The sequence below is a fragment of the Parus major genome, chromosome 1A (genome assembly GCF_001522545.3).
Source record: "Parus major isolate Abel chromosome 1A, Parus_major1.1, whole genome shotgun sequence".
In the NCBI taxonomy this organism is placed as follows: Eukaryota; Metazoa; Chordata; class Aves; order Passeriformes; family Paridae; genus Parus; species Parus major.
The window spans coordinates 38013907-38037374 of NC_031773.1; the positions used below are offsets into that span (position 1 = coordinate 38013907).

General features: G+C 35.2%; 1 protein-coding gene across 13 annotated transcripts in view; it reads right to left on the reverse strand.

The window, feature by feature from the left end:
* The window catches only part of PPFIA2 (PTPRF interacting protein alpha 2), a 283735-nt gene that overhangs the window by 54136 nt on the left and 206131 nt on the right, over window positions 1-23468 (reverse strand). For 7 of the 13 annotated variants that reach the window (XM_015628394.3, XM_015628396.3, XM_015628403.3 and 4 more), the window contains 5 exons: window positions 20236-20352; window positions 11967-12188; window positions 11196-11342; window positions 9250-9384; window positions 51-134 (listed from right to left, as the gene is read on the reverse strand). In XM_015628394.3, the coding sequence (XP_015483880.1) occupies window positions 51-134; window positions 9250-9384; window positions 11196-11342; window positions 11967-12188; window positions 20236-20352 (705 nt within the window). Of the gene's footprint in view, window positions 1-50; window positions 135-556; window positions 644-9249; window positions 9385-11195; window positions 11343-11966; window positions 12189-20235; window positions 20353-23468 lie in introns of all 13 variants that reach the window. The other 6 variants (XM_015628393.3, XM_015628390.3, XM_015628392.3 and 3 more) reach the window with 1 other exon arrangement.

A 23468-nucleotide genomic window follows, 5' to 3' on the forward strand; every position in this document is an offset into this window, starting at 1 on the left:
AATATACTGGCAAATGAAAAGTGTACAGAAGCTGTTTGCAATACACATACTCTTTGAAGTTCCTGATTCTTCTCTTCAAGTTGAGCTTCTAAGTGTCTCATACGTTCCTCAATGTTTCCATGCCTTTCTTCTGCCTGTAAAAAAAAAATAGAAAGACTCTTTCTGTAATTTAGGTGTCTTTGGAAGTTTTTACCTCAGTAAAGTTTAAACAAAACATAAAGCAAGCTACTACTAACTGCAAACTTAGTTTTCCAAAAATAAACTTTATTTAAACAGGCAGCTGAACAGCATTGCTTGAAATGTGTCAGCTACAAAGGCCTGTTACATCCAAGCATCAGCAAAACATTGGATTTATTTATGAGCAATGAAATCAGCCAAATGTAACATGCAGACTGTGCATGGTTTGAACACAAACCTGCCATCGTAAAATTGTAAGCTCCTGAAGCACTGAACTGCACGATGGTTGATTATCAATTAAAAAAAAAAAGTTAAAAAAAATGAAAACAAATCAGATGGATTCTATTCAGCAATAGAAAGTAAAGTCCAGTAGGACTACCTTCCTACGTATGGAGATCATTTCTTGTAGTTTAGCTTCCATAACATATTGATAATCATCAGATGAGGTAGAAGAGGTTGGATCAGACTAACAAGTCAAGGAAAAGGAGAGGGACAAAATTGAAAAATCAGAACTAAAGACACTGACACTGAACAGAACACAGCACAGAATGCTTAAAAGAAAAGTGTGATTGAAAATTTAATACTTTTAACTGACAGATTTTTACATGGAATAAGCTACACTGATACTTGGTGAATAAGATGCAGTTGATGTGGAGAAACTGAAAATAATGAAATGCTAAAGAAGCTATCAACCTACACATGGAAGTTCAGGGTTAGTGATGGCTGGCTGATGACAAATTACTACAGAGTGAATTCAAAGCGATACTGTCTAATCTAATGTTGTTTCTCTCTCTCTCTTTTTTTTTTTTTTTTTTTTTTTTTCTTTTTTTTAATTTTGGTAAACTGAAACCAGAACATCAGAAATTCCTGTATAATTCTTCTACCATTTTCTAGGAATGATTACAATGCATAAATACTACGTAATGGATCGGTCAGTTACACCACTATGCAATGTCATGGTACATCCCCTACTTTCTAGAAAACAGAATGAATGTCAAAAGAGAAAAGGCTCAAGCTTTCATATGCCATCTTAGAACACACTATATAAGGCCTTTCATCCAAATAAACAGTATAGTTTTGATCCCTTTGAAAACCCTGAAAAGATCCACCCTGGTGGATCTCTTTGGAAGATCAAGGTCATCAGATAAAAGAAGAACCTATAAATAAAAATTCATTAATAATAATGAAAAGTTATAACTGAGTATAGAAATGGTAATCCAACCAAAAATTCATTATTATTTCTGACAGAAGTTGACCTTAATTAGGTCATCTGTGCCAAAAAAACCATGAATATTCATGTTATTGTCATATCAAACAAGTCTACGTTATTATTCAGAAACTAAAAAAGCTCTTTAAAAAAAGGGAAATGCTATATTGGTTTTGTTGCTATGGAAACAGGGATGTGCATAAGGCATACAGAGAGTGTTACTGATGACTGAGTTGTGAGCTCGCGCTTGTCAAATGCTGTTTCACTCTTTCAGATTTACCCTCTCTCAAAAAGAAATCCGAATTCCATCTTTAGATGAGTGAACTTTAATACGCACAAGAAATACTAATTTTGCAGCTGTATCTTTGTGAGACTATTTTAAATATGCTTATCTGGTAATGATTTATCAGATTAATTAGGAATAGGTACCAAAGTAATGCCAGATGTTGATAATAACTTAAAATTACCCATAACTTAAACTCAGTAGTATTGTCAGGACCAAAAGTTCATACAGAAAGCAATCCTGTGATCTAGTAATTTATAAAAAGACTCCAGCTTTTTATATTAAAACATTCACATAAGAAAATTTTTCTTTGAATAAATATAAGAATATTGCTTAACTAGTATTCTTTTCATAGTATATTCGTAAAAGTCATATTCTTGAAAAATTTAAAGGAAAGTCTTTGTAATTAAACTCATTTAGAAGTGCAGCTCTTGTTTCTGATCATGAAGCAGGCATATTGTGATGTACTTGAACTTATTTATTAGCTGAAACTGTTTTGTCTTTTATTACAACTTGGACCAGCAACAATACTTCTATCATCTTGAACTTCTCTCTCCATTTTACTTATTACCCAGTTTCATCACACCAGTGCTAATACACTACTTCCTCTCCCAGCTGGGTAATTAGAAAGATAGGGTTGGAAAAGTTAAGACCCTGTGACTGCAGAGCAGACATCTTTCCGCAGAGAGATCAAGTTTTATCCTGCTCTGTAGAGAATAGAATTTTACCCTTTTCAAGTCCTGGCTGCAGCATTGGTTCAAGGCCATCTCTTAATACATTTCCAAGGGTCATGAGATGACTTGAAATCACCAAAGCTCTGAAAATACTTAAGTATTTCTACCTCTTTTGAAACAATTTTCATAGAGGGAGATAAAGAACCTACTGGGTGCACTTTCCTACAAAATTAAATTCCTTATAAGCTTCATTAGCTGACTGCAAAACTTAAAAGCAAATTACTTAAACTTCACTGTTTCTGATGCCTTGAGAGGCTACCTGGAATAGAGGCTAGACAGTCTAAAAGTAAATATTTACTGAAACGGCCTTCAAAGGAGACACCTTGGGCAGTACAGGAACCTGTCCGAGGCCCCACACAAGGTGGACGACAGGACATGAGTTTTCACACTTTTATAAATTCTGGTCCATTTACATGTTTGGGTTAATTGTCCAATTACAGCTTCAGGTTATGAAGTCCCATCCTCCCAAACTGCTCTCCTCAATTCACTGTTGTTTATACTTTTTGGGCCTAAAGCTGCCTAAAGTGGCCTTGGTTCTCAGGCTGAAAAGGATTGTCATGTCTAACTACACAGTGCAGAGAACTTGCTAACACTTTGTATGAAGTTCAGAGTTATACACCAGTGCAGTATAGAATCTGGAAAATATGAAAGCTAAAACTTAATGCATCACTTTCATACACTTAATTTCAATTTAGTGGAAAAAATTAAGATAACCAAAGTAAAACTTCTAGGTTCAAAGGGATCTCATTCACATTCTTTGAAATGTGGTGCTGCCAGACATAACCTGTCCTTGAAAATATAATCTATCTAGTTAGCTGTAAAATATACCATTTTTTTCAAACTAAAATGTAAGTTTTCCAGTCCAAACCATGCCATAATCTGTCTAGTACATCTTTTCAGTGCAGAAAATAATTGTGATATTAAGATTAACAATTTTTGGGAAGAAGAGAAGGAATGAAATTATTTTCAGAATTATGAATGTTATCTGAATTCTTATCTAGACAACATTCTTGGAAGAACATGATGTTGTCTTAAGATTCTTACAGTTACCTGCTATTTCATAACTTCCTGATGTTTTACTAATTCAATAAGGTATATGCTACCTTTACATCTCTTTGGTAGAGCAGAGAAACTTGAAAATTTATTAAAATTCAATACGACTTGGAATAAAAACAAATGTCATTATTCTAAATGCTGCAAATGCATTAGAATATTTTGTGTACCATTTGTTCTGAAAGTGTTATTCTGTATTACTCTAAAAGGACCAAATTATTTTATAGCCAAGATATTCAATAATTAGGCACAAGTGCTTGTGTGGCAGAGAGCAAGCACAGGTGCACAGACTTAGTATCAGGTCTGGGCTCTAAAGCTGCTAATGGATTTTAACATTGGTTATTATTATTATTATGTGCCAACTGCAGGCACAGCCCCCTGCAGCAGGGATGGGAATTAGGAGGGCAGACAGAAACACGTACATTCTCCCATCCTCTCTGACTTGCAGAAACCCACCTGCAGACAAAGTCCAGTAACCAGTGTCCCCAGCTGCAACATACTCCCAAAATGGGGTTTTCAACACTTTCCATCACCCTTTACATCGAGGGAGGCCTCCAACCAGGTCTCAAAGAGACCTCTCCAAACAAAAATTCTCCTGTAGCAAGTCAGCTGCTAGCTATGGGATTTGCAAATCCTTCCCTAAGGACTTCCCCAAGCCATTAGGATTGTTATACCCATGGCAGTTACGCTTTTTTGTTGTTCATGTGTCTTAGTCAGACCCAGAGATTATAAGGAATAAGCTACTTGAGAGACTTGGCAGCCTACCATAAAAATACTGAATGTGTCCATCCTTGCCTACATAAGACAGAAATTGAGATACTGGTGCTTGTCAGGCTTCCATAACAGAATATTAGGGACACATGAGACAGCACAGACAACTGTGGACTCTGAGATTTCCAAAGAAAATCTGTATTTCTTCCAACTTGTTTTACTAAGAATTATTTGAGTTAAAAACTGTAAAGTAGAGCCCACATGACTACTTGCTTGGCAGGCCTTACCCCACATTCTTTCTTTAATGTAAGACTTGCATGCCTGTTTGCTCCTACTCTGTACAGGAGGATTAATAAGACACATTGTGTGGCATTCAGCAACAAGCATTTAGCCAGAACATTCAGTTATAAATAGATTTGGGAAATCATGCATCTTAAACTGGATTAAAAATATATGGAGAAAAACTAAAGATATCTGACCTCCCTACGAGAAAACCAGCATGAGTGTTAAAGTTCACTTTGCACTCTCTATGCCATGGAATAGCCAGCACAAGGTAGTAACAGCCAGGAAAGCTCTGCATTGAGGGAATACCAAAGCAGCTTGTGTGATCTCTAACCCTGTTAAAACTCTGCTGATGCTTCTGCTGCTAATGCACCCACAAAAAAGATGTTGCTTTCACATCATCTGTTACTGATGGCACTGCACATTTTCTAGGTTTTTGCATCTTAGTTGAAAAGAAAGAAACCCAAATTCAGATGCAGAAATCAATTGTATAATATAGGTGCAAGAATTTTATTTTTTTTGCACTGAGTTGCAGGAACAAATCTAAACTTTTCTAATGACACAAGCAATTTCCTCAGTTTTGAGACCTTGACTTCTGAATATTTGTGCTCTCCAGATTTTCTACTGGCATCTTATGCTTTAGTCTATTCTTGGAATAAGGGCATTATTCACAAATAAAGAATGCATTATTGAACTGAGCTATGAAGTTGAAGGTGAAAATAGGTGATCATGGTGATAGTTGCAACAGCTCACAAAGTTATCAGCTACTTGCTCACATCTAACCTGTTAGCAATGTGACAAAATGAATTGGTTCAGGTGTCCCCTTTTTCTAAACCCCAGCCTTTCAGTCACTAGATAGTCACACCTTCTTTCACCTCCTGTGTTTTCCCACTACCTTCTTTACCTCCTAAATTTAATAAGAAACTCCTTCAACTTAGCTTTGTCAAATTTGCTTCTTTCGTTTCTTCCTCCTATCAGGGCAAAATCTCCCAAGAAAAGGGAAGCAAAATAAGAGGGGTCTTTTGCAAAGACAGGTTGTGTTGTAAATATGAAATTTTCTTTGACTTCCCTCCCCTTCAAAGATGTTTTTTCTTTTTTTTTTTTTTATAGCCTGAAACAGGATTTATCAACTTCCTTCTGTTAACACATCATATTTTCTCTCTTTTCTTCTCAGAGAGGTTTCTGTATTAACTCCATTCATCCCTTGCAGGGAAACTTCTTTCCTCTTTGCATACTTTTCGTGGCAGACATCCTCCTTCCACTTGTTTTGCAACTTCTTCCCTGCTTAAAGCAAACCACATCCCCACACTGACACAAAACAAGCATTATGTCCCACTTGCCTCCAACTCTCAAGTCATTTTTTATCACCTTTAAAATTAACTGAAGGTGTTACTATGCTAAATGTGGTTTATTATGATATGGTTTCCTCTTCTCCATCTCAGTGCTTCTCTAATGCAGCTGAAAAGCATGGCTGCATACAGGTGGCCTGCATACAGGAATGATGGTGTAAAATGCTGACTGCTGTCTTGTGATCCGAGAAGTGACTTGGTACCTCTGCTGCACAAGCACCCAGGGGGTGAAGGACTACTAGTGGGAGTGAGTGAATGGAAGTAGGTGGATGCTGGCTGGCCCTACTGGACCCATCCTTGAACACATGCAAGGAGAAACTGTGTTTGACAGACTAACCATCTGAAGATTCTGGATGCTCCAATGTCTGTCCCTTCTGAGGAAAATAAACATTTTGTGGGATAAAGAAAGGTTAATACAGGAGGGAAGCTCTTTCTACGAGGAACTGCCTCTTCTCCAGGGCAGGCAAACAGACCAATACTGTGAGAGTGAGTAGAAGGTCTCTCAATGAGTCATGGGAATCTAAATCTTGGGATACATGCTGAGAGCTGTGCTACTTGTCATGACCAGACAGGTGCCAGTATGATGGCCAGGCAGGACAGCACAGTATATGGGATCATGCTGTTCCAGGTTAGTCTGCCAGAGGCTGACTAACCCTCCAGTTGCTCACCCAATGGGCAGAACACAGTGAAAACAATGCCAAAGAAAAGTTCAAATGGTTCAGGTGAAGTTATGGGTACTTATCCAAGTTCACTGTATAGTCCAAATTTTTGGAAGTTCACTCCTTATGAGCTAGTTTGGGCATGGAAAAGTAGCAGAAAGACATATCACTAGTTTATATACATAAAAAAAGGAAAACCAACTAATTTTAAAGACTGACACAGTAGAAGGATCACAGTTTATATCCTTCATTTGCAGAATCCCAACCTGGATTTATTATGAGCAAGAATATAAAAAAAATTGAATGCAGAACTTCCAACATGCACCTTTAAAATCTATGGGGGTGGGGAATAATCACAGCCAAATCCAGAACATATTTGTTCTGGTTTATCTCCACATGCATGTAATTGGTCTTATATTCTACCCACAGAGAAGCAGATAACCCATGTTACTTTACTTAAAAGTACATGTAAAGCAAGTTACTCTTAACTCACCTCTTCTATATGGTTGTTACCCCATTAATCTCAGAGAAGCCACTTTTATTGAGATAGTACTAAAGGAAGGAGAATCAGTTTTGACTTTTTTTTTTTAGTGCAGAAACAGTAGCTGATTTAGTGTCTCCTCTTTTACTTGGCATACATAGACACTGCAGTGATCACACAGCTCAGGCAGACAGCCTTGGGGGGCTCTGCAGCCAGATAATTTGAGTCCTACAGACAGCGTGTATGTGGGCATAAAGTCCAACCATAGCAAAATTAATTAAGCATCATTCAGCCCCTCAGGCAGGACTTGCAGTTGTCAGTGAATAGCTGACCACATGTAAGAGCACACCAGCTAGCTAACTTAAAACTTATTTAGTAAGCTGAAGTGATTACAGTGTCTTTGGTTCACAGCCTCATTTATGTGATCCATGAAAAGTAATGAACTTTAATCTTCAGACCTGTCAAAGCAGCACTTTAATAAGCTCTACAGTTTGCATTGAAATTGTATACAAGACACATAGGCCACAGGCCTGTTTAGCCTATTAGCCAAATTATGACATTCTTCATGTCATATATTCCAAGGCAGCACAATTTTAACTGAAATACACGTCTTCAGTTTTTCATATAATCACTGAGAAATTAACAGAATCAGCATTATAACCTATTTCTCAGTTTCCTGCTTGGCAAAAACTTTGATCAAGTACATCAAAGTGAAATGGGGTGGAGCATCAGGTCTGTTCACAGCTCTCTAACTGCATCCCATGAAATAATGTAAGAAGACAAACGGAGATGTATATTGCAGCTTTATGGTCACAATAACAACAGTATCTCATGGAAGTCCCTGAGTGTTCTGCATGGTTGAAATGGGATTTCTTCTTACAATTTTTGTCATTAATATATGTTCAAGGAAAAATGCAGTTGCAAGAAAAGACATGCTTGAGACTGCCAAATACTTACTGGTGGCTAATTGCTGGAGAACTTATTCAGGAAAAATCCTCTTAAAATAGAAAACAGTATTTTTAAGCTACTGAGGCCATTAGAATATATTATTATTTGCTGAATCAGAAACAATTGGGAAAAAAAAGTTAAAATGCCAAGGGATTGCTCTTCTGTGCACCTGAGTTTTCATTAAAATCCAATGAAAATTATTTGGTATTTCATGTATCTCTTTTTTTGCCGATTCTTCTTGCCTTCCTCCCCCCACCACCTCCCCCAATTTTCAGTCTTTCTTTCACATTCACACCCATTCATATATACCTAAAGTGACAGTAAAAATCCTTGATTACTAAATAATGATCTCACCTCGATAAAAAAAAAACCCACACAAATTCCCCCAAAAGCCTTCCTTTCTTTGTTTCTTCTGCTTAAATAAATTACTTTAAAATCACACTTTATTAATGAGCTGCTCAGCATTTAAGGCTTCTCTAAAAATGGAAAACATAGGAACTGCAAAAAGTCCATCAAATTTAAAAACAGATCAGCATATAAATAGAAGCATTTCTTAGCAATAGAGAAAAGAAAAATCAGAATTATATATAATAGAGTCTCTTAAATGCATTTTTCTTTGTCTGATTTTAAGAGACAAAGAGTAAACCTCATTATATGCCTTTATGAAGCTGATAATACTTGAGCTATAGTATTAACTACATGCACACCTGAAAGCATTAGAGGCCAAATATAAAAATATAAATTTATCTTCATCTTCTTATTTCTCTGTAAGATAGCAGCCATATAATAAAGTTATCAGAAAAAAAAAAAAGTTTGAAATCCACTCAGAGTTTCACTTTGCAGTTATATGATACAAAGAATCATTCAAAGCAAACCTTGTAAGCATGTACTGCAAGTTGTCTTCATTTGTGTTGCACAAATGATCCCACTTGCCACCAGGATTTGATTTTATAGCACTTATTGCAATAAAACTAGGTGTTGTTTATATACATGGTATATGAAAACATCCAGAAGAACTAAGTACCTGTAGGAAAGGGACCTCCCTCACTGCCTACCCTTAAATTAGAAACTCTTACACAGTAAAATGAGTCCTCCTAGAGTAAGTAATGCTCAATTGTATCAGAAATGCACGACTCCCTTGTAAGTATAGCCTAGGCTAACTTACAGGTAACTACTTTTCCTGTCATCAAAATGCTAAGAATTACAAACACGGCATTGAAACCATTCCCGTGCACATACTTATCAAAAACCATTTTCTTCTTTCAAATTGGCTTGATGGTACCTTTGTTTGTCCTTGAGGTGAGGAATCAGGCTGCAAATCATTGTTAAAAATGGGGCTTCTTAAGTGAGCCTATTTCTCAGTACCTTAGTCAAAGCTGCAATTCTCTGAGCCAGTTCAGCCTCCACTTCAGGTAGGGTTTCAGCTTTCCTCATCGTCTGCTGCAGCTTCTGCTCAGCCAGCTCAAGACGCTCTTGCAGCTGTCTGTTTTTGTCTTCCAGCTGAAAGCCAACGACAGATAAACAAGTATAAAAAATAAAAATCAATATTAAGGATTTTCCTTCCCTTTCTAAAGTATCAGTGAAGTGATAGCAAAACTCACTAAAAGGCAAGACACCCCTCAGTGTGGGAGAGGTTACTGGAGAGGCATTAACCCAAGCATGGACCAATGTACAGTGCCAGTCTTACTACTGATTTGAGGCTCAAGCATCTCATGAAGGTGAATAAAAGGACTTGCAAAATGGCAGTAATTAAGATGAAAAAGCTCCACTGATGGATGTGGTATTTATCCCTGACAAATAATAGTACTGGTGCCAGTAAAATGAGAATTTCCTAAATGGAAGTACAGTCATTCTTACAGAAAAATTTACATGTGACCTAAAATGGGAAAGAAGAACAATTCTGAAAGGATAGAGTTCCCTGAATAAATTGCCAAGTATGATTTTCTGAATGAATTGCAATCATATATTATGAAAAGTTAAAAATGACATTTCATTCATTACAATTAAATTAAATTTTACAGAGGTGAAGCTGAGTAAGCTGTGATAACTACTAAAGAGAAATAGGAGGACTTTTTGTAACTGCAGCATTTTCTGACCTACCACACAATTGAGATTTTTTAGTGGTTATTGCTTTCTTGCTTCATCCAGGTAATACAAGACAAAATGAAAAATGAGTGATTCTAGATTATTTTTTAATCCTTAGAAAGGCATGAAAATCTAGGTTTTTCTCAGCTCGATGCTGCAAATCAACTTTAAGTCTGACCATATACTCTAAGCCTAGTTGTTTTGATTAGGCAGAGCTCTGCAGCACAGCATGACTTACATTGGCAACAAAAAGAACTCAGATACAAGTACCTTACTTCTTCCATTGTTGGGTGGCTTTATTCCTGACAATTGAAGACACCTCTTAAAATAGTCTAAGGAAGCTGGCAAAAGCTGGAGAGTTTGAGTTCTGATGGTTTAATTTCCCTGAAGAAGTAGTCAAATACATATATACACACACCAATACAGGGGGATATGTACATGTGTGTGCAAATATATCTGCATACAATTATAGAAGCAGAGATTATCACATCACACAGGCTAATTTCCCATACAGCACTTTAAATTGTTTAAAGACATGCTAAGAAAAAAGAAGTCTGGTACTGAGGCTGGGTTTGAATGATACAGTATAATTTATATTCACTTCATGTTTGCTTTCAGTTTATATCATACTCAGATTACAAACCAGTGTTTTATATTCAGTTTACATTCCAGATTTGGAATCACCATGGAAACAAAGTGATTGAAAGTGATGAAACAAAATCATGAGAGAAAGCTGCACAGTCATGTTATAAGCTTTCTTTAAACATATTCACAGTTAATTTAGCTTTTAAAAATTTTATTTGCACTCTACTCATCTGTAAAATAATTAGAATATATTGTATGCAAATTTGACTTTTTCTGCAGAAAGGAATGTTTTTAGTTCAAGCTGTTTTTTAGAAAATTAAATTACAAAATTGTTACATAAAAAGCAAAGATATTCCACTACTTAAAGAATATCACATACTGTGTGCAATTATGCAAGACACTGTCAGAAAACACTGTTGTTTTTCGACATTGTATGTACACATTGAAATTATTGTTCACAGCTGCAGTAGCTGCAGTAGCTGATACAAAATTTAGAGATGCTGAACAATTTATAATTTTTTAGATTAACTGATCTGTTGATTAAAACTTCACAGATTAACCTAATGGAAACCTCTTCTAGTAAATTGGCATTAATTTTCATTGTGTATGAAGGAAACAGCTGAGTAATGCAGGTAGAGCACCTGACGCAGGATGGCTTCCTTGTTTGCCAGTTCATTTTCTAGCTTATCGTTCATGTCGTGTATGGAGGTGGATTCTCTCTGAGCACTGAGGTAGCGCTTCTCCAGCGTAGTTATTCTTTCTTCCATATCTTCCTTTTGTGCCATTGCCTAATGTGACAGAAAAAAACCCATCAGGAACCATGCAAATAAAATGCTACATAATTTTATACCAGTTTAATTTTCATGCTTATAGTAGATGGGTGTGTAATGTATGATCAGCAGTAAATCTTCAGTTTTATAGAGAATTCTTTGGGATTTCTTGTAGTTATGATACAGAATCACAGGATCAGCCAGGTTGGAAAAGATCTTTGAGTTAGTTGCAACCTATGATGCAACTCCACCTTGTTAATTAAACCATGACACTGATACTACACCCAGTCTTTTCTTAAACGCTGGTGCAACAGAAAGATAACTAATGCATACCAAAATACATTCTAGAAGCCAACCATCCACATATATTGAGAACATCTGCCTAAGACATGATACACAGAGAAACACTACAAATTTAAGAGGAGTAAAGAGATGGAAAATTAAATTTTATTTTCATTTATTGAGAGAAAGGAATACATTTCTTGTACTATTTTTGAATTTAAATCTTCTGTCTCCTATGTTTAAGTGATTTTATCAGTGCTCAACTTTTGCTGCTCACATCCATTGGCCTCTATCAGTTTGTAGCAGATACCACAGGAGCAACAATCAAGAGATATGAGGTGAGCTTGGTGAATTCCTTACCTCTCTAATGTCTCTCTGATATTTACTGTTCATTTCCTCTGTTTTAATGAGCTCCTTTCTCGTAGTCTCTGCTTCCTGCTCTACCTCTCCCACCCGAGAAGACAGTGCAGCCAAACGCTCCTTCATCTGTGCCATTTCATAGTTTTGCTTTTCCAATAGCTCCTGAAGTTCAACAACTTGACTGGCTTCATCATTTGAGTCTATCGAGCCATTTGATAGGCGCTGTTAGTGGAGAAGTGACACTGATTAATTGTCTTTTAATGTGAGCTCTAGCTAAAGAATTTCAAAAGCAAAGGTTATTTTTAAAATTACCAAAGTAAATAGGAAGGAAAAAAAAAACATTTTCATGGTAGATAAGATAGGTATAGTTATGAAAAAATAGGAGAAGTTTAATTCATAAGAATGGATTCCAGAGTGCAGCATCAGAGAGATATAAGCACTTGCATTAAGAGCAGAATACTACACATAAAATGGTTTAGTTTGGCATTATGACTATTTGAGTACAGATTACAGCAATACTTCTAAAAATCACCAAATTCCTTTCACTGGTCTTAACTAAACTTACACAGAATTTTCACTTTAATAAAGTTAATGCCATTTGCAAAATATACCATGCTGCAGAGAGGAAACAACATTAATAAATCACAAACTCAGTGTACCAGAAAGGGCTTTTAGTCAGGACAACATACTGGTTAAATTTACATTAGAAACAAGTTCTGCTGAAGTAAGTGATGTGCTGCTGAAAGCCTTGGTATGAATATAGCTATAAAGAAAAAAAAGTAAATCAAGATTTCATAACACATGCTGCATTTGGGATATGACCTCAGCAATACAATTTATATTGCAAATAAATTATTTCAGGATAGAAGTGCATTCACCAGTAGGACTTGCTGGTATTGCCTCATTACAGCAGATATTCACATTAACCTTTTCCAGCATAGGCTAAGCCTATGATTTCATACAAATTTAATTCTCTCGTGTTATAAAAATGGCATCAAGAACAAAAAAAAATCATAAACATTTTATTTGACCTGCAACATTAAAAAATATAACCAAAGTTACTGTCACTAACTTTCTTGATTAAGTACAATTTTATTGGCAAAATCCATATTATGAAGCACAGGAGCAAAGTATTTTGCTGTAACTATAATTTAAACATCTTACAGAAATATTGGTCCTAGAAGGTGCTTATTGTCCTTCAGGTGGTAATGTGTATAGCAATGTATATATGAAAAGTTCCTAGCAGGGTCTGAGGGGAAACCAGCTTTCATGAGCACTTTGTATTACTATTGTCAAAATGTATTTATACAAAGATCTTTGAGCACATTCTAAGAACATTATTTAATGGCTTTAACAGAATTCTTTTCTCAATCTCAAGCCATAAAATGAACTTAGATCAGGATCACCTTCCGTTCATAACGGAATAAAATTACTTTAAAAATTCACTACATCAAATAACTCAGTCCCAAAGTTGTATTCTTTATACAACCTAATATATTTTAGATATTTTATGTTACCTGCTGAACCATCATTGATCTACTTTCAGGACACCATGGTAAGATGACCATAGCAAATTAAAAACTTATTTACATTTAGTTTGATATTTTGAAAGTGTTCAATTAGTCTGCTTGAATCCAAATGCTATTAATATGCAGCAGTCACAAACTAAATAGTACTCAAATTCTCAAACAGGGTAAGACAGCCAAACTGTCATACTTTGAAAATCTTAAAAATTTAAGATAAACTTTTTATATATGACAATCATAATCTGCTTTACAGTTATAATCTCATACAGCAAATTTAGAAGTTTTCACAGATTATCACATTTTATCTTGCATGGACCTTGCCCTACAGCTCTACGAAGAGCAGTTCAGGAATGTTGCAAGATTATAATAAGCCAAATACCAAATCTCAAATGCAATAAATGGCATGTGTTCATGTACCTTATGTGACATAAACCCTGGTAATTATGAAATGGCAACCCCTGGTATCTGGGAGTACATTCACTGCAAGAGAAGTACTCTCTTTTCATTAATGAAACTTTTTTCCTTACAAAATGAATAACTAAACCACATATAAATTAAATCTGAAAAATAATTTTTTTCTACTAATTTGCTTAGTATCCAAGATTTCTGGAAAGACAAGTGATACCACAGTTAGAATTTGTCTCTCACCATTAAACCAATGCTGTAATTGACAATTATGTATGCATGTATTTTGATCTATGCACATTAACTTCCTTCATAATTCTTTGATGAACTATTTCACAAAGTGCTTTGATTCTAATCATCGTTCAGTCTTGTTTTACATTTTTCCTGTACTCATATATAGAGCTAGTTGGTATTTAAAATTTCCAACCTACTGAAAATGTCAACATTTTAATTTTCCTTAGCAAGATCAGGATAAAAAGAAAGCTTTCTGTAAAGACACAAATAAACTTTTAAAAACTCAGTTTAAAATCTGGTATATTTAGAATTTTGAAGCATACTTTAAAAGTTTACCAAGGGATTTTAACTGGTATTTTGTCACTTTCATGCCTTGTTATTATTTTAGGATATATCCATTATATGGGTACATCACATACAGCAAGCATTTCAAAAGACCACAGGTAGAACGTTATTAAGTATTAATTCAAGAAATAACTGATATGAACAAGAATGTGAAAATATGCTAAACCAGTAGAAGCAAAAGGTATTCTGTAGATGGTGATTCAAATTAATTTTCTGAATTAGTGAAAGGAGCAGGAACCTCCCCTTCTCCAGGGAAATTTCTTATGGAATAAACTGGAAGGACAGAACTGCAGAATCTTCTCTATTATCAGTTTTATAAATAATGTCCATGTTTGATCCTTTTTCTTGTTCTTTCTCTGGCTGACTTTTTTTTTTTATCTGATTGATTTTTTTGTTTTCTGGTATTCAAGGATCTTTTTGTTGATGCTGAGCATCAGCTGTAACACAGTACAATTAATAAATCAATTACAATATTGTTGCTGCATATTAATTACGATCCTTTGTAAATAAACTATTAGTTGAATATTTGAAACAATGAAATCAAATCTGCTAATTATTACCTGAAGCACTAAAGGAAACCTTTTCAGAAAAGCATACTCAAAAAAAAAGTTTCAAAATAGGCATTCCTAACTATCATATCCCTATACTACTCCCAAATCCCCACAAAAGGGAAGAAATTATATCAAATTACTTGGGGTGGTGGAAAATAAAGTACTGGAAGCAATCTGAAACAATTAGGAAATCTCTAAAGCAGGAATGTTAAAGAAAGCTTTCTAACTGGTCAAAACACTCTAGCAGAGAAAATATAAAATGTACATGGTCCCTAGGTTTGTCTTAGAAGTTCAGTGAAGAAGATCAGTGGCTATTTTTCCTCGAAGAAAGAAATGTGCCAAATAGCTCACATGCTTCAATGCTTTGAGGGTTTTTTGCCAACTGGTTTACCCAATACCACCGGTCCATCTGTTTCTAGCACATTTACTTATTTAGACCTCAGTGCTGCAGAAGAGGCATAATCATCTATTTTCCCCCTCCTCTTTGTTGGCTTCTCGAGCCAGGGCAGGTACACACAGCTGCAGTGTGTGCTCACCTGCTGCACACACTGGGAGGGCCTCTGGCCTCTGCTCCTGCCCCTTTCCACAGGTTTCTCAGCCACATGAGAAATCTGGCTGGCATTGGACTGAAAGGCTCTAGAGAAGCTTAAGACATCTTTTCTTGGGCTAGGTAAGAGCAAACAAAGGTATATGAGGAATGACATCTCTACCCAGCAATACAGCACTTGCATTCCTCCTCTCCTGGGAACAAAGAGGGAAAGAGCAACAGCAAGAGGATGCCTGGTGTGGGTTTTTGTAAGCTGGGATTTTTTTGCTTTTTTTTCCTGTTATATCATCATATCACCACATTAGATAACTGATATAACAAAAATAACACAGTTGTTATTATGGGTTTTAAATGTACTTTTACTTCATAAAGAAAGTCTTTATGGTCACTCAAATATAGTTAAAGAAGATAGGAGTAGAAACAGAAAGGATGGAATAATCAAGTAAATCTGATAACAGTGATGGTACTAACTATGACAGGTGACACACTGCAGAGACAGGAATGAGGGGGTAACAGGGATTAAACAAGAAATATTTGAGGGGAGAAGTAAAATCTTAATTTCTTAAGGTTTGTGGAAATGGAGAAGGAAAGTAAATGTTCCCTACCACTGAACAGCATGAAAAGGAAAACAACATCCCTGGAGCATGGTTTTCTTTCTTTCAAGATCCAAAAAGCTCAGCAGTAAGACAATGTGCTGCTCACATGGGAATGTCAGAAGGGAGGACAGCAAATTTGAGCAGTACAAATAACCATAAATCCTCCCACCCCCCATATTGTTGCTTCTCTCTACATGAAGAATAAAAGAAAAAGCTGCAGACTAGGCCACTGGAAAAACCCAGGAACAATGGTAAAAGGAACACCATGAGAAATTGTAAAGTAAGGCTAATCTGGAATATTGTAGTCTCTGTTAATCTAATTCATACTGCCCTTTCAATTAAACCTAGCAAAATAACACTGGAGGAAAACTAATTGGAGTTACACCTAAGTTAAAATAATAAAAAAAAACCCAGTAGGGACACCAGTCTACAGAAGTTCAAAAAATAAATGGTAAAATTGTCCCAGGTTGTATAGTAAAGTTCTTTTCCATTTTATTTTGTAGGAAGAATTTACATGTTCAACTACATATGTGGTAAAATCTACGTGAAAACCCGATTTTTTTATCAAGTCCCAAGAATAGTAAAAAGCACCTCCATGTGATATTTTCTCTCTAAAACATCTGACACAAAGTATTTGTCCTAAATACTATCCACCAGTAACCAATTATGCATTTTGTGCTAGACTTTAACCTCAGAGAGTGGTGAGAAGGAAACTAATATCATCTCATGAGGTTATTTCTGAACAACCTGCAGCAGAGACAGGGCTCATTAACGTGACAGAACTCCTCATTTGTGCCTCTTAGTTTTGGTAGTACAATCACAGGTGATTCACAGGATGCCCATATGCAGAAGCCTTTCCATGTCAGAGAACTAAATTAAATTCTGTTTAACCATAAGGCTAGACAGAAAATTGAAAAGTTGAAAGTAATCTAAAAATTCAGAAGCCTGGTCTTTTAGAATTCCTAGAAGAAACAAGTATTTTTATACTGTAAGCACTGGGTTGTGTGGTTGGGGTTTTTGTGTGTATGTGTATTCTCCCTTTATATTTGTGGTTTTGTTTACTTAAACCCTAAAACTGTGTGCCTTATGTCTACTCTTTACTAGCACACTCTGTAAATGGTGAATAATACTAATTGACACTTCTTTTTTAAAGTATTGGCAAGTTCATAATAAATGAAAAAGAATAAATCCCCATTGCATCATGGTCCTCACTTGGAAAAAATTGTCCAAGATCTCAGGGGAAAAAAAAGAAAAAAGAAAAAAGAAAAAAGAAAAAAGAAACAAGATTATTTTTAGCTCTATAATGATGGAGATGCTCCTTTCAACTGAGAAAATCTGGCCATGAAGGCCACATCATCAGGGAAATTACAGAAATGTAATTTGCTACACAGGTCAAATAAACTTATCTGAATTCTATAGTATAGGAATATAAAAAAGTAAATAAAAATAACCACCAAGCTAAATTGTACAGATCATCTACTCTTATAAAAGCAAGAGTAAAAATCAAAGCTGCAAACAGTAATGCTGATGCTGTTTGAGATGTAAGAATAAATAAGTTACCAGGGAATGATTTTTACTAGAGTGTAGAGTTTTTCCACCCCATTCCATTCAAACGCCTCATGTAAAACATTCAAAAGAAACTGATACTAACAGACACATTGCTATGCAATAGACCAAACCCAAAGGACAGCTAAACAAGCAAAAGCAGCATGATGATCATCATCCATGCAACCAGCACACAAACCAGAGTGTGTAAACCTATGCCAAACCAGTATCATTAAATCTAAGTGTCACAGTCATTTCTAAGTGGTGGATTGCCCCTGTGTTGAAAAACTCTTCCGCTTCTCTAGGCTGTTTCACACATTTTGGTCTGTGTCAAGCAGAAATCTGATCATTAGAGATCTCCTCTTCAATTGCTCTGAATTGTCTCCAGCCTCTAATCAGCTGTCAAACAACATTCTCAACTGAAATTCTCCACTGTGAGAGAGAAACAAACAAAATATAATTGCAGTTGAAAGGGATACTGCAATGGTGGACATTTAAGGTGTACAACATCAGAAGATCTCTTTTTCAAAGCAACTTAAATGCTTCCTAATTTGCATGTGATCATTTCTGAAAATACTGTTTTACTGAATTATTCAACTTTTATGGTTCTTACAGAAGCTGAAATAAATACCAGTAGGAAATAATGGGTTTATTTGAAAACAAACTTCTTATTCACAGTATCTTATTTTTGACTGTTCAGTCCCACTGTTGCAGCATCCCTAGCTGCTTCCATAGATTTCCCAATGTGCACCTTATTCACTGGGAGTTCTGTCTTTCCTGGCGTTCACTTTTGGGGAAATTGGGCAACTATCCTTAGAGATTAAGTGAAGGATATCTGTGTGGCAATAAGTGGAAGCAAGCAGGAGAATATCTGATAACAGAAATGCTTGCATCTTAATTCCCACAGCAGGCGATCTCTGTCAGGTGCTCTTTGAAACAATTTTTCAAAGTCCTTTAAAACTCTTCTCTTTGTGCAAGTTGGCCTCTTTGCAAGCTTCTGTATTTGCTACCTTTTAAATGTCTCTCTCCTAAATAATAAAAAATTGATGATGGCCACCAAGGTAAAAGTAGAAATGTAGAGAGCAGCTAGTGCAGAGGATGTGAATTAGAGTGCACTGGTTGATCTGGTGTCAGTACAGTCTCTTCTTAACTCCCTATCCAGTAAGATTTCATTGCCATAAGCAGCAAAATCTAGTAAGCAATAATTTTATTTCAGCTTAATTTGACCAACATACATTGCTTTTATTAGGTAGCATAGAAGTTTTCAGGACATAATATTCTAGAAATGTTCAATTAAAAAAATGATGATAATAATATGTTACATTGGATTTCATCCCTCTCATTAGTGTTTAAATATGCAGACTTCTTAAAGGATGGATAGTCTTATTTCCACTTAGTTCTGCTTGTAAGCAATTAACCCAATGGCTCAAAACAGAAGACCCAGCTTGCAAAGAAAGTGGGAAATCAGAGATTTTCAGCTAAACAGTGTACTTGTATTTAAAAGCACAACTGAGTGGGGTGAATTTTATCAAAATTTCACAGATGTGTCTGTGAGTATGATTTTGCAGAAAGGGGGGTGTAGCTGAACAGTATTTGTTTACTGTGTGTTTCTCAGGCACATAGATTACTCAAAGGAAAATACACATAAACTGCAAAATGTGAAAAATTAATGCCTGCACTGTGAGTGCACCATTGTAAATTGGATTGACTATAAAATAAATAATGATGACAGCTATTTTTTCTAAGTGTGATTTATGCCACTTTTCATCATATGGCATTACACAAAAATGCACAATTAGAGATCCAAGCAGCAGCTCCACTCATTTCAGCTGTCTCCCAAATGTTATGTTATAATTTTAATTTAATAATTCTGAAGCAAGAGAAGAAGATGCTCAACTTGTTTTTTATCAATGTGGAAATCTAAGGCTAAGGAGAAAACCTGTTTTCTAAATCAGTCTCTACATTTTGTTGTCTTTCAGCATCAAGCAGCAAATACTTGGTCTGAATTGTATAGACGTATTTCTTCTGAAGGAGTGCGAAGTAGCTTCTCTCTATATGAGCATGGACAAGAATTTGAAGAATATTTTATAGGCAGCACTGAGAAAAATTACTTTTTCTAGTTTTTAGGTCTCTGTTATGCCCTTAGTGTTTCTTTTTGCAGGAATGTTTGCATATGCAGCCTTCCACAAATACACCTATGCCACTACACCTTGCTCTTCTGTATACAACATACAAAAGATTACACAGCAGCATTTAGTACACATAATTGCAGCACTATGCAAAAAATTCCAAGAAAAGTTTATTATAAGTTATGGATCGAACTAAACACCCTATCAAAGAGCAAGGACCTGCCCATTTGTGTTTGTTTGCCATTTAAACAAGCTCATTTTTTCATGCTGTTTTCAGTAGGTAGACAAAACTCTAAATGGACATCCCATAAAAAAGTCACATTACTAAAATCTAAAGCCTGATTATTTATCATACGGATTGTTAGATTTAATGACCACTAACATTTTATACCTTTTCATGAACCTTTTGCCCTGGCTCCATTCCTTCAATATGCTCTGATTCAGCAGAACCTTCCCCAGCTGCCATTTTCCTTTGAATGTGTGCATTTTGTTCACGCAAAGCTACAATCTGCAAAAGAAAGAAAATAAGTGCTAAATATATATAAGAAACCAGAAAAATACTGAGCATGCAATTTTTTATATCTATTAACAGTTCAATCTTATGTTGGCCATTTGTAATATTTGCAGAATTAGGTCATTATATGCAGAGAGGTTTAAAACCCATACATACTAATGATATCTTAAGGCCATTAAGGATACGGAGGAACAAATGACATGACAGTCAACACTGTCTTGTCTTCTGTCCTGATTTTGTGGTAGGACAATTTTTTTTAATCTTGAAAGATGAAACAGTAGTTAGCCATTGATTTTTTTTGACACTGTGAGAACAAGACTTACTCTTCTATAGAATTCAATGAATGCCAAACTTGTGCTAGAGGAAAACAGTACCAAGAGGCTATGAATCAAACCCAAGTGATGTAAAACAAAGTGCTACTTTTCTGTCAGCCTCCCATCTGTTAGTAACAGCAACATACTTTTTACATGTGTTTTGTTAAGAAAAGCATGTACCTTAACACCATCTACTATCCATTGACAGTTTTAGCACATATACAAGTAGGTTTCATTGTATTTAACATATTGGTTATTTATTGGTAATGCTACTAAAATTCTCATGCAGCTATTGGAACATAAGCTGCTTTCTCTCTGACTTTGTGTCTTATGCTCAGGCAATACACAGCATAGAAAGATTTTGGTCCTAATCATTTTTTTACATTGTGTAATATGATAAAATGGAAGATCTGGCTAATTTGAACAATTTATTTTGTTAAATTGCACAGTTAGATAGCTCTGTATTGTTCTGCTTTTATGGGCACATACAGTAAATTATTTACCTGATGAATAACATTATGAATTAAACACAGTAGAACACTGGTAGGATGCAGAGATGCCATTTTTGGAAAGCTGGTGTAAGTTTAAAAGCTTCGGTCACCAAATTTTGGCTGTGTAGATCCTGAGTCAGAAAGACCCTAAAGGACCTGTCCTAGAATACAAAAGCATGGGGTAGGAGCAAGAATTTTAGGTAAACTACCTGGTTAGTGTGTGCAGCAGCCAAGATTTTGTGGAACATTTATTAAATTAAATTAAATTTATCTTAGCTGTAATTGGCTTCAAGATTAATTTACTTTGATGTGAATAATTTAACTTTCATTTGAAACCTTTTTTTTAAAATGTGTTTAAGTTATATTTAAGTGCTTATTGTAAAGACCATTTGAATCTGACCAACATTCGAGATGTATGAACACCACCTTAAACAGTTCTTCCTAATATAAATGTTGAAAATTGCCATAATAGGAGATTCTGATGAGCAGGCTGATTCACTGCTCACTAAAAATTCCAAGTTACAGCCCCTGTAGAAGTCATATACACCCACTGATTCCACTGCCAAGACCAACAACATTTCAAATGTTGTTGAAGGCAACATTTCATCCAGGCAATTACAGGAAACTACCAGAGTGGGAATTAAAACTGAGACAATCTGTGTCTTTGGGGGTTGTACAAATACACTGAACTTTAAAACATTTTGCTTAAATAAGAGAATTACATCTGTCTCAAGTAACAGAAAAAAGAACGGTATAATTTCATTAGCATAATCTAGCTTTTTACACAATCAATAATTTAATATTTGTGGTTTGTTTTCTGAATAGCTTCACTCACTACTTCTTCTTCTTTATGGTTCAAATAGTTCTCAAATTAAATCAAATAAAAACTACTGAAATGATGGCTTCCACCCAACAAAATTAGCCATCAATTACTACTAAAAGATACTTTCTGGTAGATGAAGTGAGGATACTTCAACACATATATTATAAAATTATCACTGATGTAGAGAAACTACATATAACATTAAAAAAAAGTAAAATCACAGGATATATTAGCACGCAACAATATATCAGGATTTTTTATATGATAATCTTTTGTTGATCCATTAAAAAACAGATATCACTATGCCTTCATTTTGAAATATTACCTCTATTTACACAAATCCTTAACAGACCTTTAGCTGAATAAGAATACTCTAAACACCTGTGCAAAATGTTGTCATTTTATCACATATTTTTCTTAGCCTCTACAAGTCTTTAGGTATCACCACTCTCCAGGTAAGTAAATAAGAAAAAAATCAATTTCCCCTTTTAGACAACAGTAAAATAAAATAACACAATATTGTGTATCATCATTTGGAGGGATTTTCTTGATTTTTTAATGTTTTGGAACAATCACTTTGCCAAAAATCCATCATTGTTACACATCATGGTTTCAATGATTTTATTACTGTAATAAATGCAGAGCAAATATTTACAGGAACAACAAAGACTTTGAAGTCTGGCACATTGCAGAAGTTTCAGCTCTTGGGTATTCATAAGATAACAGATCTAAACTGTGAAAAACCACACAGATAATTGTTTTCATACTTGTTCTATTCTTGATTTAATGAATACATTAAGCCAGAATTAGTGCTCCTAAGGAGGCATGGAAATTCTTCAGTGTCTTACAAGTAAAGATAAATGTTTGCTTTTTACTTTGTTGAAGCAAAAGTTTTTAATTGCTATAAAGCTCCTTCTAATGACTTACCTTTTTTTCTGATTTAACTTTCAATAATGTGCAAATGCTTTGCAAATGTGCTCATTTAATCACTGCACCATTTCTATAACTTTTTAAACAGGTTACCAAAACATGGAAGAAGGGTTGATGATTTGTGTGAAGACACAGATGACTAAATTTTTCCTATGAAGATGCCAAAACCTCTTAAATTCTAATGATCATTACAATAGCAGACAGCAATAATAACAGAGATGTAGGTAAGAAAATGATTGCTCAATGCAGATAAAAATTTTTAATACTATTTTTGAGAAATGTCTATCTGTTCTACTGATGCTTTTCACAGACAGCTTTCCAAGTACCTACATACTATCTAACCTCTAATGTTAAATTCCTAATGGTTTCTATGCTATGTTCTTTGTTTTGGAAAGTAAAAGGTAATATTCTTGAGGATGGCATCATAACTGCTGAAAACAAATCAAAATACCTCTTCCTCCCCTGCCCCAAGTCAGATTCATAGAAAATAAATGTGGATAAATATCATTATTCTATTTAGGATTGTTGTACCTCAAACTGGACAATCATCCT